Consider the following 13,224-nt stretch of genomic DNA (forward strand, 5'->3'; position numbering starts at 1 on the left):
GGATTTCTCTCTCTTTTTACGCGCAACGCGAGCGCGATTGCACGTCCATGAATGAAACATGCAATATTACCGCGTCCTATCACTTTCTCCTACAGCTGTTCATGTTTTCTCGCTTTCCTCTTTCCCTCCCGATTAATCGATTCCACGCACGATCCAATTTTGTAAACGTGATTCATACGAATCGCATACACGCCCGTACGGTAATTATCTCGGTCGCAGACGGAAATACGAGCGATAAGGATAATCGCTGTTAACGCCGACCTGCCAGCAGGTCAAGTCTACAAAATGATTTTTAAAATTGTGACCGTCCTTACTCTTTCTCCGATAGTGGCGAAATGTATTCGATTTTTATGTATCGCGGCAAATAACCTGACGACCTGACGATCGACCGCCGTAAATCCATCTGGTCTCGCGTAATCGTGACAATCGTGTCGTATTATGTATGCGTGTCCGTGAACTTTGAGCCAAGCTAATTGATAGAAGTAAAATCGAGCGCCATCCCCTCGTTTTACATCAAGCTCGATACAATGTGAAATTATTTAAAGATTGAGCAAGCTCAAAAAAGGGAACAATCGCATTTCAATAGTCGGCATAATTGTTCTCGCGTTACAATTTTATATATCCGTAGAATGGATTGGTTAATCGTGATCATGTATATTCACTAAACTTTACAATGTTTAATTTAAAATATTTTTTTGTTCCTGTTGATATAAATTTTAAAATTGTTAAAATTATTTAGATTAAGTTTCAGACAAGTCCTCTCAATGAGAGTCGTATGTGCTCACTCAACGGTTGCGCAACCGTTGCGTGATAATCATACATTCTCCTAGATCTACCAATCGGTTCTGCCTCTCAAAAGGCGAGTGCTCAAACGTTCTGTTTTCCGAACGCAGCCGATGTGGCAGCTAATGCGTGCGCGGGGTGTCACGGTATCTTGCATCGCGCGGGTGATGCAGGCAGCGTGATGGCGCGAGACGTGGAGTGGGACAAAGTGGGGAAGGATGGCGGAACGGATTGTACGACGGATTTGTGCACACCGCCTCGTTAACTGCTGACAAGTGAGCCGTCAATTGAGCGCTTCATTCGGTTCGATCACTTAAGGAGCTTTTGTAGGCGCGGATCCGAGGGGCGTTGGACTGCGGATGAATCGTGGCGGCGGAGGAAGATGCTGGCCGCCGTGAGCGGTAAATAGTCGCGATCCGACCCCCGCGGCGTGCATCACGGATGTGATAAACAATGTTGACGTGAGTCACGGCGACGGCGCTTGGGAGCGACAGCACATTTTGTACACGGGACGGGAGAGTGAGAAGAGGAGCGAGAGCGAGAGGGGAGCACGATGTTACCGCCTGCGTTAGATAAGACGTGCTAATCGCCGCTCGCGAGAACGCCACCTCAGGAGCAATGGACGATGAACAGCCGGCGAGGGAGGCCAACAAGATCTGCGGAGTCTGCGGCGACCGGGCGCTCGGCTACAACTTCAACGCCGTCTCCTGCGAGAGCTGCAAGGCCTTCTTCAGGAGGAATGCGCTCAAGAACAAGGTGAATTCATTTATGCTTTTGACTCAAGGTTTTTGCTGAACTAATTCACTTCCGGAGGAACTTGAGAAGATTAATTCTAGCATTGAGAAATTTTGACGTTGAATCCAATTCGTGAGTCTGGTGAATTGAACAGCTATCGCGCTGAATCTTGATTATCTACGACTCACTAGTCGCTTATTTTACAATTCAAATTCTTATTATTATTATTTTGAATTCAAATTCAATTCCTCGAGAAGAATGAATCAGATCACTGTGCTGAATATTTTACTCTTATTTTTTTTTCTAAACTTGAAAAGATTAATCTTTATATTGAAAAACTTTCAATGTAGACTTCTTGAAATTCTTAGAAAAGTTTTTAGGCAGCTCACTTTTCCAACAAATTTAGTTATCTGTAAGTGATAACTTTACTTTCACTTGGAATGTTACGTTACTATGTTATCAGCTGATACAAAGTTGAAAATAATTTTCTCATGTTTACAATGTAGACATAAATTTTTGATATGATAAAGAAATCATATTGGTTTCAATAAGCAAGCATATCTTGTGACCTTTAAATTTCTAATAATAAATGCTTAAAGACGCAATTATTTAATTTATAAGTAGATTCCGCACATTGAAATTCATTAGCAACAGACTGTTAAGAATTTTAGATAAGATACTGATGTTTTCTAACTTTAAACGATTTCCGTTTTCATGACAAAACAAAAGATTATACTGTAATTTATTTCCTGATTATTTAAAATAAATCAAAGAGCATCTTTGCGCAAAGTTTCTGAAATGCGTAAGAAAATCAATAAATAAACTTCATTTTGATATTATTTGGCCAGCGAATAAAAAGATTTGTTATTTGCAGGACTTCAAATGTCCCTTCACGGAAAACTGTAACATTACGCCAGTAACCAGACGTTTTTGCCAAAAATGTCGTCTGGACAAATGTTTTAGTATTGGTATGCGCAAGGAGTACATAATGTCTGAAGAAGACAAAGTCCTGAAGCGCAAGAAGATCGAGAAGAATCGCGCGAAGAAACGAACTCAATCCGACAATGCCAAAGCGTCAAAAATCAAAAAGGACTCCGTGGACGACTGTACGTTCGAGGACACGTCGATGTCGGTCAATTCCGTCGCGTCGACGATATCGGAGACATATTTTTGGGAATCTGATAGGAAATACACAGACTTAGACGGCAATAGGCAGAATGTAGTCGAAAGTATGAGCCCGGTGACGGCGGCGAGCGTGCCGAGTCCATCGAGTCCACCGGAGAGCACGAATATCGCTGAAACGAAGACATTAGACATGCTGAAGGAGTCCGCTCATGGTTCAAGATCCAATCTTGCCAGGTACGACGAATGCAAATCTATTCTGTATGTAAAGAACAACGTAGAGATAGAATCGCGAAGGATTAAATCGGCATTCTTTGTTCACAGCCGTGCGAGATTCACCGACTTCAACATGACGCCACAGAACACGGGAAAGGACAAGAGTTCTCCCACGAACTCGGGGAAATTCGAGCAGAGCCCATTGCAGTTCAGCACCGAATTTGTAAACATGAACGGTGACGCGACGATGTACAGTTCTCCGTTTGAGGAGAGCGCGCCTAGTTACTCCAAATTCGAGCAAAATTCTCTCGCGTACAGCGCGACGAGTCAGCCGGACTTGAGTCTCACGCCGTCGAAAGAAGAGACGCTGTGTCAGAAATCGAAGGAAACGTGCTCGAGCGGGAGCAGTCTGGTCGCCAAATTCAAAGAGGATCCCGCGCTGCTCACAAAGTTCGCCAGCAATTCGAGTTTGCTCGCGAAGATATTTCAGGATCAGAGGGTGATAATGAAAATTATGGCGGATCCCGATATGGCGACGTGTTTGGCAGCCGATCCGCACATAACGCGGTTCTTGGAGGAGCACGGCGTGAGCAGTACGACCGACGCAGGTGACAACAAAACGGCTAGTCAGCCGAAAGAAGTTGTGGAAAATAATACTAGTAGTAGTAGTAGTAATAGTAGTAGTAGTAGTAACGTCACCACGCCAAAGACCAAAGGTAGCCACGTGGAGAATCCGATCCTGACGGATTTGATTACCAATCGTAATACCGAAGAATGTAAGAATCAAAACTTGGAACCTGGCACGAGTACGGATTGGAATAAAAATACTGCCGATGTCACCAGAGATGTTCTCCAGGAAGTTCAAAGGTACGATCGACTTAATTTCGCGTACGTATTTTAATGATTCTAATAATTTACATGATGAAGTAAGCGAAATATTTCAAAACGCCATTGAAATTGAATTATTTATTTCAGGATACCAATCGCTGCTAATTCGATAGAGTCTATTCTATGCGAGGCCATCAAGTTGGAATATTCAGCGTTTTCTAGTTTCGGCGGCAATCAAAGCAGTAGAGAATTAAATGACGCCGAGAGAGCGAAATTGAACGAGCTGATAGTTGCCAATAAAGCGTTATTGGCTCCCTTAGACGATGACATAACGAATTTAGTTGGCGAGGAATGTAAATTCAAGGTAATGCTGAACTTTTATGTTCGATAATGCGTTCAGTAAGAACGGATGGTAAAGATAGATATTTATTTTCAGAACAATTTCGGACAATCTGATCCAATGCTATTAGACGTAATAAATCTAACGGCTATAGCAATTAGGCGCTTGATAAAAATGTCGAAGAAGATAAACGCCTTCAAGAATATGTGCCAGGAGGATCAGTTAGCCCTGCTGAAAGGCGGCTGCACAGAAATGATGATTTTGAGATCGGCCATCAATTACGATCCGGATAAAGACATGTGGAAGATACCTCATAGCCAAGAAAGTATGTCAAATATTAAAGTTGACGTTCTGAAAGAAGCTAAAGGAAATTTGTACGCGGAACACGCGAGGTTTGTGAGAACATTTGATCCACGCTGGCGGGATGAAAACATTATTTTAATTTTGAGCGCAATCGCCTTGTTCACGCCTGATAGACCGAGGGTTGTGCACGGGGATGTTATTAAACTAGAGCAAGTAAGTAAAATCTTCAGATACATCAATTTGCCACTTTTTATTTGCTTTTCTAGTGTCCAAGAGTATAAAAAATCTTTGATTTTCTCTCATAATTTTGAACTATTATACATATGTGATACATATGTATATTAAAATATATCTTTACAATGAAACAAAATAAAAATTTGCAGAATGTTTATAAAATATTAATAGGTTCTTATATTTTTTTTCAACATATTTGAAAAATTCAGACTATATTTTCACATGTATTGCATTTCTTTCTTCTAGAATTCATACTATTATCTCCTCAGACGATATCTGGAGAGCGTTTATCCCGGCTGCGAGGCCAAATCCACGTTCCTCAAATTGATACAGAAGATTTCCGAGCTTCATAAACTCAACGACGAAGTCGTGGGAGTTTACTTGAACGTCAATCCATCCAGCGTAGAGCCACTGCTTATAGAAATATTCGATTTGAAGCATTGATTTCTCATTTTCTACGTATGAGAATTAAGGAGCTATTGCATTTGTGCTGGAATATATTTCCGCACGACATCCTAAGTCAAAGAAGCCGATACCTGGGACCGCCAATTCAGATATTTATAAAATAAGGTTGTTTTAAGTAAAATTTCATTTGCATCGCCTCTTTTTATATAAATGATAGTATACAGCGATACTTCAATGACTCTCGAGATTTTCGTGCGACGAAATGAAGACTATGTAGCATATAGTTTAGCATGCGAGAAAACGTAGAAAGCAAAAAAAAGAAGCCGGTTAATGCAATATGAGCTTAACATAAAGTGATACAATGTCTGCCACAATTCAGTAGCTCTGCAAGCGGAACACATTTACGCACGATTCATCGAAAATCAGCAACTTTAATTGTACTAGAACTAATGGTAAGAATGCCATGTCATAATTAAGAATGGCAATATTCTGCTTCGTAATAAGTACATGTTATATTGTTAAGTATTTTCACGGAGTATCTTTTGAGCTCTATCATTCTTACTGCGTGCTAAGAGTAAATGTACGCGTACAACGACAGCATAATTCCTAGGTGGCTGTTCCAATCATGTTTTTTCGAAAGATGATTAAATATATATATATATATATATATATACATATATATATTTTTTTTAACACGTGGATTATATCTTGTCAAAGTTTTTATTCTCTAAGCAAATGTACATTATTTATAAGATAAGACTTGCGTTTGCAATATATCTATATGAATATATAGTTCAAGACTGTAAATGTTGAAAACTTTGCGCTCCGAAGGACATCTTGAAAGAACGAGATTTTAATTATGTAAACTTGATTATATGAATTGTAATATAGTAAATTTAGTCAAAGTATATATGTAAATGAGAGTAGAAGAAAGATATTGTACGTGTGTACGTGTTGTTGTTGCAATGTGCACGCGATAAATTGTGATAACCTGATATAAATATATTTTTCAAAAGTATGTTGCATGTAATTTTACGTCGATAAGTATTCGTATTCAAATGAGAGCTATTTTTCTCAAACTATATATCCATTTAATTTATGGCGACGATAAAGCATTGCGTCACACTTACTGGATGCATTTTCGAATCTGTTAATCATCTGCGTTCGTGTGTCGGTTGCGATAAGAAACCAAGCGCGTATAAAACAAAGATTAGTATTGCGCCAATGATGCCCAGGAAGAATATCAAACCGAAGAGAGACAAGAGCAAATACAACACAATTTTAACGACAAACGAGAAAGCCCACGCTATCCAGTCCCAAGCTATATTCCAGATTGCTTTCAATCCCATCTTCTTATTGCTGTGAAATTTGGTATGTATATTAAAAAGAAACAAAATTCATATCTCGATTGTGCAAGAAAATCATAAATTTATTACACATGACGAATTTTTTTTTACTCTATTATATATTCTAATAATTAGGATCTAACTGTTCGAAAAAATTTTGTATTGATTTGATAAAAATTTATATAAATACTGAGTCGATATATTTACAGTTTATAATTTTTACAAAAATAATATTTTTATTGTTACATTTTTGCAGATTTAATTTATTTATTATTTATTTCTATTCTTGTGCTCCGCAATCATCAGGCAGAATCTTTTTCAGATTGTTAACCGTTCAAGATAATCCATATGATGTAATGCCTGTTGATCAGCGCTTTTCTCCGCTTGAAGATGCTTAGACAATTTCCTTATTCATGCTCTATCGTGTACTTTCCCCGTTTCCGTGAACAGGAGCGTTATCAGAAACAATGGTACGATTTTTTAATAGCTCTTCTCTCTATCTTTTCAAATTATTGGCAGTAAAGATAGAAGACCTCAACATTGTCATCGTACGGTTTAACGAATGGACAATTAATCTTTTCCGCTGCTAGATAGCAGGCGCCCAGCGCCGATGTCGTCGTCAGACGCAGTAAACTCAACCGTTTTATGATATTACAGTTGCGAATTTCGTCCACAAAACCTTTCTCCATGAATTTCCACGATTTCCATACGGATCCGACGCAGATTACCTTTAAGCCATCGAAACCTGACGTGAGCTCCTGAAAGACAAATGCGATATTCGTAAGTCAGCTTTATAAAGTTTTATTACAAATACATTAAATCATTTTATCATAATTGAAATACTGACAGACGGTGCTTTTTTCCAGAGGGCGATGATGTGTTTCGCCAGGACCTGTCCAGCCTCTTCGAAAAGCTTCAGACACAACGGATCATTCCTCTCGCAGCCGGTCGCGATTTCTTTAGTGAAATTAGCAATAGCGCTTTTATCGAATTTTGTATAGAAATATGGTAATATGCCGTTTAGGTCGATCACATTGAAGTAATTCCTCATCGCCGGCCACACGTAGCTTATAGGCTCCGGCGCTTTTACGAGGCCGTCAATATCGTCGAACACATATTTGAAAGCTCGATGAGTGATCCAGTAAGCTTAAAATATTGATAAGAGAAGGTAATTGATTAGAATTAATTTATAGAAAAATTAAGTGCGAATTTATCTAGATTTAAACAAATCCAACAGATCCAATATAGTCATATTATTTCTATAAGATTTAATTGAAAATTTATCGTTTATTTAATGAATTTGTCTAAAAATTTTATTCGCGAATTTAATTTAAAAGTAATCTAACTTCAAATCTAATTTTTTATTTGCGTTCTTACGTATTAAAAATACACACCTCCTCCTTCATCGCCCATCATGTGTCCCCATCCTCCGCAATTATGAGTCGTCCCGTCAGGATTGATCAGCAGAGCATTGCTACCAGTTCCGGCGATCAACACAACCCCACCGGATTCCAAACCAGTCCTAAGGCTGCCGAGAGAGTCTGAGCTGACCATATAATCTTTGGCCGAGTTTGGATATTTTTGCAATAGGGTCTCTACGAGCTGACGATTGGTGGTTTCCTCTTCGCAGCCGCTTAAACAAAGTCCCTGTTGAAAAAAGGAATCATGAGCGTTCTCTTTATGGAAGCAATAAACTTCAATGATCGGTGTTGATCTTACTGAGGTATAATCAGAAATTTGGAAATTAAAAACAGCTAAATGCCACAAAATAAAAAAGAGAAAATATATATATCATCTTAAAATTATTATAGCTTTTAAAATTTTGTTTGTATTTTAAATTTTATTAATTATATTCATAAGTATAAATAGTTATACTTTGCGCTAACGATACAAATATTTAATTTATACTCACTACGCAATCCAAAGGAACTGATTCCGGTATACTTAGCGCTTCTTTACCCTTCTCTATCATTCTACTAAGTCTGATGGCAGTCTCATCTATTCCAATTGCCTGAAAAAACCGCGTACATTTTTTGTGAATAACTTCAACAAATAGAATGATAATTTCATTAATTTGTCTCGAAAACTTTAAATTTGTTGTGGAAAATTAATAAATCATCAGTTTGTGAAATTCGTAATATTATAAATTTATATCGTAGCACTTTAAAGATAAGCAGCTCATTTTAAGGATAATTTTATTTTAGTCACCCAATGATTAGTACTCGGTCCTTTAATTTCCGTTAACTTCACACCTTTTCCATTGAGTATTACAAGTGTGGAATGTGTGCCACCTCTGAAAATCAAACGATTAAATTTATATACTTTATAGTTTTAATTTTCGCAAGCATAATACGCGCCTCTAAATATCTTTTCTTTCTTTTAATTATTCTGCATTTATAATGGTTGCTATATAATAATTTATATTTTCTCTTATTTAATGATTTGATTTCTTTTCAGAGAACAAAGATACATTGTCCATTTAATAATAAGATATGCGCAAGACTTCTCAGAATTAAACTCGGCTAACGAATGCTGATTGCCGTTATCAGTATTTAAGTCACATTCTGTCTCTTTTATTGATCGCATAATTCCAATTGTGAAAATTATTAACCAAACAGTAGGTAGAGATTATTAAATATTATGTAATAACAAAACAATAAATAAAAAATATTTACATCGTTAAAATAACACTGAATGCACATCTAAATTATATTTATAAACTTATTGTAGCTGTGTACGATAAGATAAATGTTGAGCCGTTATAAATCTTAAAGGATGAAAGAAATGAAGAAAATATTCGAATTTGTTTATTAAATGACCTCAAGCTAAATAGCAGTCATGCGTGTAATCGTCTGAATTTCGGCAGATAAAATTATAAGTAACTTGCAACAGAGATATAATTCACAAGATTATTATCGCGCATTTTCCGGGTTTGATTTTTTAAATAGGAAATGTAAGATATAACGGCATATCTCGATGATACGCACATTTTGCAGAAGATATTATCTTTCATTACCGATAACTAATTTTTTTATCAGAATTAGATTACGTAAAACACCTAACACAGTGTATATTTATTTTTTAACCATAATCGGCCCATTTAATTATCAGTGAATTTAAATGTAGTATTATTTCAAGTCATTTATATTCATAAAAAATTTGATTAAAAAATTTAGCTGTGTCAGTGTTATAGAAGATTCTGTGCTTTATAAGCATAATAATTTTACTATTCTTGAATTACACATTTTAACTAAGAAAAAATTGATTTCAGATCTTCAAGGATCCTTTATAAAGATGCAACCTGCATCGAAATTTAACAAAATACGGATTGGACTCACCCTTCGATACCACCGATTCTAATATTCTCCGAGAATCGCGGCTCCTCCTTCACAGCAGCCTGCGTCACAGCTTCCTGCGCCAAATCTGCGGATGTTGTCATTTTTGCCTGCTCCCTCAAATCCCTGCGGAGCTGATATTCATCCACAGTTTTCTTCGCCTGCTTCTTCACCTTCTTGCCCTTCTTCTTTCCTGCCATTTTTTTCAGATTATTTCACCTCTGCGGTGTACTTCAAAAATCGTTGCCGTGCAATAAGGAATCTTCAACAGGAATCTGGACAGGATAGGAGCGATGTAGGATATATGAAAGGATATTTATCGCCAATTGGGTGAGTACATAATTAGTGAATATATTAATTAACGATTCCATTATGTTATGTTCGATGCCTTTCGGAATTTGTCAGCGATACATTTTTATCACATAATTACAAAGAAGACATATATGCAACATATCTATATTGTGATAACAATTATGTGTAACTATTTTCTATGCGTTAAAGAGCTATATATGCAGAGGAAAATTATGCATAATTGTTATCACAATATAGATATACTTGTGTGATAATGCTCACACACACCACATAGCGATCAACAGTTTAATTTGTGTTTATTGTATGCTAAAAGCCTTTATCATGATGGAAGATGAATTACATCTGAAGATAAACATGCAGACTATATCCGGAGTCATCAAAAACAGGTTGACGAAATAGCGTAAGCAATTTGTAAGAATATAACAAGATTCAAAGGAAAAAATCACACAATTTTCACATTTTGAAAATAATATTTTAGTCCCTTACGAATCTTGCACTCCACAATTACGGACGGCGTTGATTATGCACAGCATACTTTTGGACTAACAAAATAAACATAAAGTTATATTACAATAAAAAAAAAATGTAAAAAATATTAAACATATAAATTTTTAATTCTAAAGATTAAATTTTATTTTGATATAATTTTTCGATGTAGTTTACAAAATATAAAAAAATTTTTTTTAATAATTGCAGCATTTTGACTTGAATTGCAGATAAGAAATTGTAAGATTGCGCGAAACAGGCTGATCAAATTCAATTAAAGGTATTTAAAAACCGCTCTGGAAAAATCGTGCGTCCTTAAAAACCAGTTTGCGCTTGATCTTCCGGTTTTCCGACCAGCGACATATGCGCGTGTGTTGAACTTACTACAAAATTCCCGCTCTCCTTCGGCGCCGATGATCGAGTGTATGTTGAGAAGAAAGTGTCAATGTCTGGCGAATGCGTTAATCGTGAAAAACATTTTCACGTGGTTTACAAAAATTCCGTGAGAAATAGTCTCTTCGTCGGAATGCGCGATCCAGCTGGGAACGCTGATGTATAATAATAGCCGATCGATTCGGGAAATGAAACAATCGACTGCAACGCGCGACGTTGTTCCCGTCACTGCTGGTCGCAGCTCCGTTTACACTACTCCATGACTCCGCGAGCTAGATGTCGCATGTTTGCGAACACGCGGCTTCCGTGAAGTGTCATCGATGGAATTATGGTATTGAATTATCAATTCGATAGAATCATATATAAAATCTTGATATGAACTTAATATTATTTTGATTAACTGTAAATTATTATGATCATTATGAATTTCATTTATAATTATGGATTAAAAATAATTTAAGTATACAAAAATGCGCTGAAGGAAATTAATTTGTACACTTTTATAAAGTTGCAATGTTTCTTTTCATCAGATGTGAGCACTTTTTTTAGGAAAAGAGATAATATACAAGATTTCCATATTATTTTTTATTAATTTATATATATTCTACTTTCAATATACTCTGTCTAATCCTTCAACTTCTTTCTTCTCGTCAATGCTCCCATTTACATTTATGCAGTTAATTCGCAGCATTGTATGCTGTACTCTATAAACTGAAAAATAAAAATGTATTAACACAAATGAAATAGAAAACATCTTAAATATATCATTATATAAGTTCGTCTTTCCAGTCTTCATATCTTACAATTTATACGACGATATTGCTGTCTCTTTCGAAACCTAAAGCGAGTTTTTGTGTGAGATAGAGTTTTTTCAATGACAGTTGCATCGACCGAAACGAGTTCTCTGTTTAAGAGTGGCCTTCCTACAAGAGTGAAATCAGTACTGCCGACGAGCAATACTTTCTCTAACTTTAGATGATCGCCTATATTTGGTGGCCAGAATCCTTGTATAATTATAATGTCGTTTTCAGTCACTTTAAATTGCTTTCCACATACTTGCACGACTGCAAACATTCGACCAGTTGTGTTTGTTGCAATCTGATTATTGATTTCATTTGTCACGTCTGCAAATAAAGGATGAAACATTATTTGAAATTTAGACAATATTCATAAAAACTTCATACAAAATAAGTTTTTGTTAACAACCAGCACATATTTTTTCTTTCTTTTCGTCCCACTCTTGTATCTCTGTTTGATAAGATGGAATAGTCTTCATCCATGGTGATTTAACTGTTCGATACTCTGCTATTGGTGTCTCCCATAATCTTAATACTGAAACAAAAAAATTATTTCTTTTTATCAATAAAGTGACATTTTGTTTGTTACTATTGTAAAATTTTAACAGAAAATTATGTATTATTTTATTTTTTATATAATATTGCGTTACAGCAGGATCATATTAACATAACAAAATATAGAAATATCTATAACTTTTAATTTATAATTTCAGGAATAATGTGGAGTGGTTAGAAGAGGTTATATTTTCATTTGAGTCTACTGCATCGTTATGTAATATTGTCAAACATAATTTTGTTGAAATTACATACCAGGATAATATTGCTTGCAAATTGCAATCGGTGTCACTCTTCTCAAACAATTACTCGCTGCGTAATTAAAAAGTCTTGAAAACCCGAGTAAAGTGGCCATGGTACGTAAACACTATTCAAAATTACAGTAAAAACTGTAGTGTTTTTATATACTTTTAAGCAAAATGCAAACATCAATAATCGACTTTTTTCGGAAAACAATTTATCATCAGCAAAAAGCGACGATTAAATATAAATTATGAATTACAGGCAGAAAAAACAACGGCAGTGTTTAGAAAACACAACCGTTGAATGAACGCTCACCGGAGCAGAAAGCTGCTTCTCCTACAACACGTTTCATGCGATAAGGACCTTATTTTCAGAAGAGAGGGGTACGTAGCAAATAATTTAAAATTTATGTTAATTTATTTTATTAATTATTAATTATATTAATTGAATAAAATTCATGTTGATTGCAGATTTTTTTGAACACACAGTTTTTAACATAGACGCTTCTTTTTACAACTCGTCTATGAGACGAGTCCACGTCACGCGATCGCACTCGCGCATTGAACGCGCGGCAAGTTCCGGGCGCCAGCCGTGCTGCGGCAGCCAGTTTCCGGCGTAGAAGCAGAGCGGGCTGAGATGTCATATGCGATGATCGCTTGTTATGTTTGACCGTTTTGACGCGGGTGTTCGGTGAGTGTTGCCGTGTCGTCGCGCGTTTCTTCGCAGGACCGAACGCGTTTGACCGAAGAGGTCTCGCTTCGCAACATCACGCGTGCAGTCTACGAGGCAGC

The 13,224-nt window shown here is 36.5% G+C and overlaps 3 protein-coding genes across 4 annotated transcripts; 1 reads left to right on the top strand and 2 right to left on the bottom strand.

Annotated features, from left to right (window-relative positions):
* Positions 1-883: 883 nt before the first annotated feature.
* Positions 884-5,984, top strand: Hr96 (Nuclear hormone receptor HR96). 2 transcript variants are annotated; one of them, XM_012367444.2, is made up of 6 exons: positions 884-1,058; positions 1,114-1,539; positions 2,393-3,723; positions 3,832-4,048; positions 4,121-4,540; positions 4,808-5,984. In XM_012367444.2, the coding sequence occupies exons 2-6, from the start codon at positions 1,402-1,404 to the stop codon at positions 5,003-5,005; spliced, it is 2,304 nt and encodes a 767-aa protein (XP_012222867.1). In that variant the 5' UTR covers positions 884-1,058; positions 1,114-1,401; the 3' UTR covers positions 5,006-5,984. The 2 variants fall into 2 exon arrangements, with proteins under 2 accessions (XP_012222867.1, XP_012222868.1); XM_012367445.2 differs by having other exon boundaries at positions 891-1,539; positions 2,393-2,877; positions 2,965-3,723.
* A 386-nt stretch (positions 5,985-6,370) lies between these two features.
* Positions 6,371-11,051, bottom strand: Nagk (N-acetylglucosamine kinase). Its single transcript, XM_012367451.2, has 7 exons — positions 10,830-11,051; positions 9,651-9,922; positions 8,521-8,605; positions 8,225-8,323; positions 7,707-7,959; positions 7,160-7,458; positions 6,371-7,070 (listed from the first exon to the last, which is right to left on the bottom strand). The coding sequence occupies exons 2-7, from the start codon at positions 9,845-9,847 to the stop codon at positions 6,822-6,824; spliced, it is 1,182 nt and encodes a 393-aa protein (XP_012222874.2). The 5' UTR covers positions 9,848-9,922; positions 10,830-11,051; the 3' UTR covers positions 6,371-6,821.
* A 357-nt stretch (positions 11,052-11,408) lies between these two features.
* mRpL21 (mitochondrial ribosomal protein L21) lies at positions 11,409-12,910 on the bottom strand. The gene is made up of 5 exons (XM_012367456.2): positions 12,749-12,910; positions 12,446-12,557; positions 12,045-12,170; positions 11,642-11,962; positions 11,409-11,549 (listed from the first exon to the last, which is right to left on the bottom strand). Exons 2-5 carry the CDS (start codon positions 12,543-12,545, stop codon positions 11,449-11,451), a joined length of 648 nt encoding a protein of 215 aa, XP_012222879.1. The 5' UTR covers positions 12,546-12,557; positions 12,749-12,910; the 3' UTR covers positions 11,409-11,448.
* Positions 12,911-13,224: the final 314 nt, after the last annotated feature.

This window comes from Linepithema humile, chromosome 4 (genome assembly GCF_040581485.1).
Source record: "Linepithema humile isolate Giens D197 chromosome 4, Lhum_UNIL_v1.0, whole genome shotgun sequence".
NCBI lineage: Eukaryota > Metazoa > Arthropoda > Insecta > Hymenoptera > Formicidae > Linepithema > Linepithema humile.

Bases quoted from the DNA above. Each gene is read 5' to 3' on its own strand.
- Hr96 (XM_012367444.2), top strand. From the start codon at position 1,402: ATGGACGATGAACAGCCGGCGAGGGAGGCCAACAAGATCTGCGGAGTC. The intron at 3,724-3,831 runs GTACGATCGACT...TATTTATTTCAG, and splicing joins GTTCTCCAGGAAGTTCAAAG to GATACCAATCGCTGCTAATT. The intron at 4,541-4,807 runs GTAAGTAAAATC...TCTTTCTTCTAG, and splicing joins ATGTTATTAAACTAGAGCAA to AATTCATACTATTATCTCCT.
- Nagk (XM_012367451.2), bottom strand. From the start codon at position 9,847: ATGGCAGGAAAGAAGAAGGGCAAGAAGGTGAAGAAGCAGGCGAAGAAA. The intron at 8,324-8,520 runs GTGACTAAAATA...CGGTTTTTTCAG, and splicing joins GACCGAGTACTAATCATTGG to GCAATTGGAATAGATGAGAC. The intron at 7,071-7,159 runs GTCAGTATTTCA...TTTGTCTTTCAG, and splicing joins TCTGGAAAAAAGCACCGTCT to GAGCTCACGTCAGGTTTCGA.
- mRpL21 (XM_012367456.2), bottom strand. From the start codon at position 12,545: ATGGCCACTTTACTCGGGTTTTCAAGACTTTTTAATTACGCAGCGAGT. The intron at 12,171-12,445 runs GTATGTAATTTC...TTTTTGTTTCAG, and splicing joins TTGCAAGCAATATTATCCTG to TATTAAGATTATGGGAGACA. The intron at 11,550-11,641 runs GTAAGATATGAA...TTTATTTTTCAG, and splicing joins GCAATATCGTCGTATAAATT to TTTATAGAGTACAGCATACA.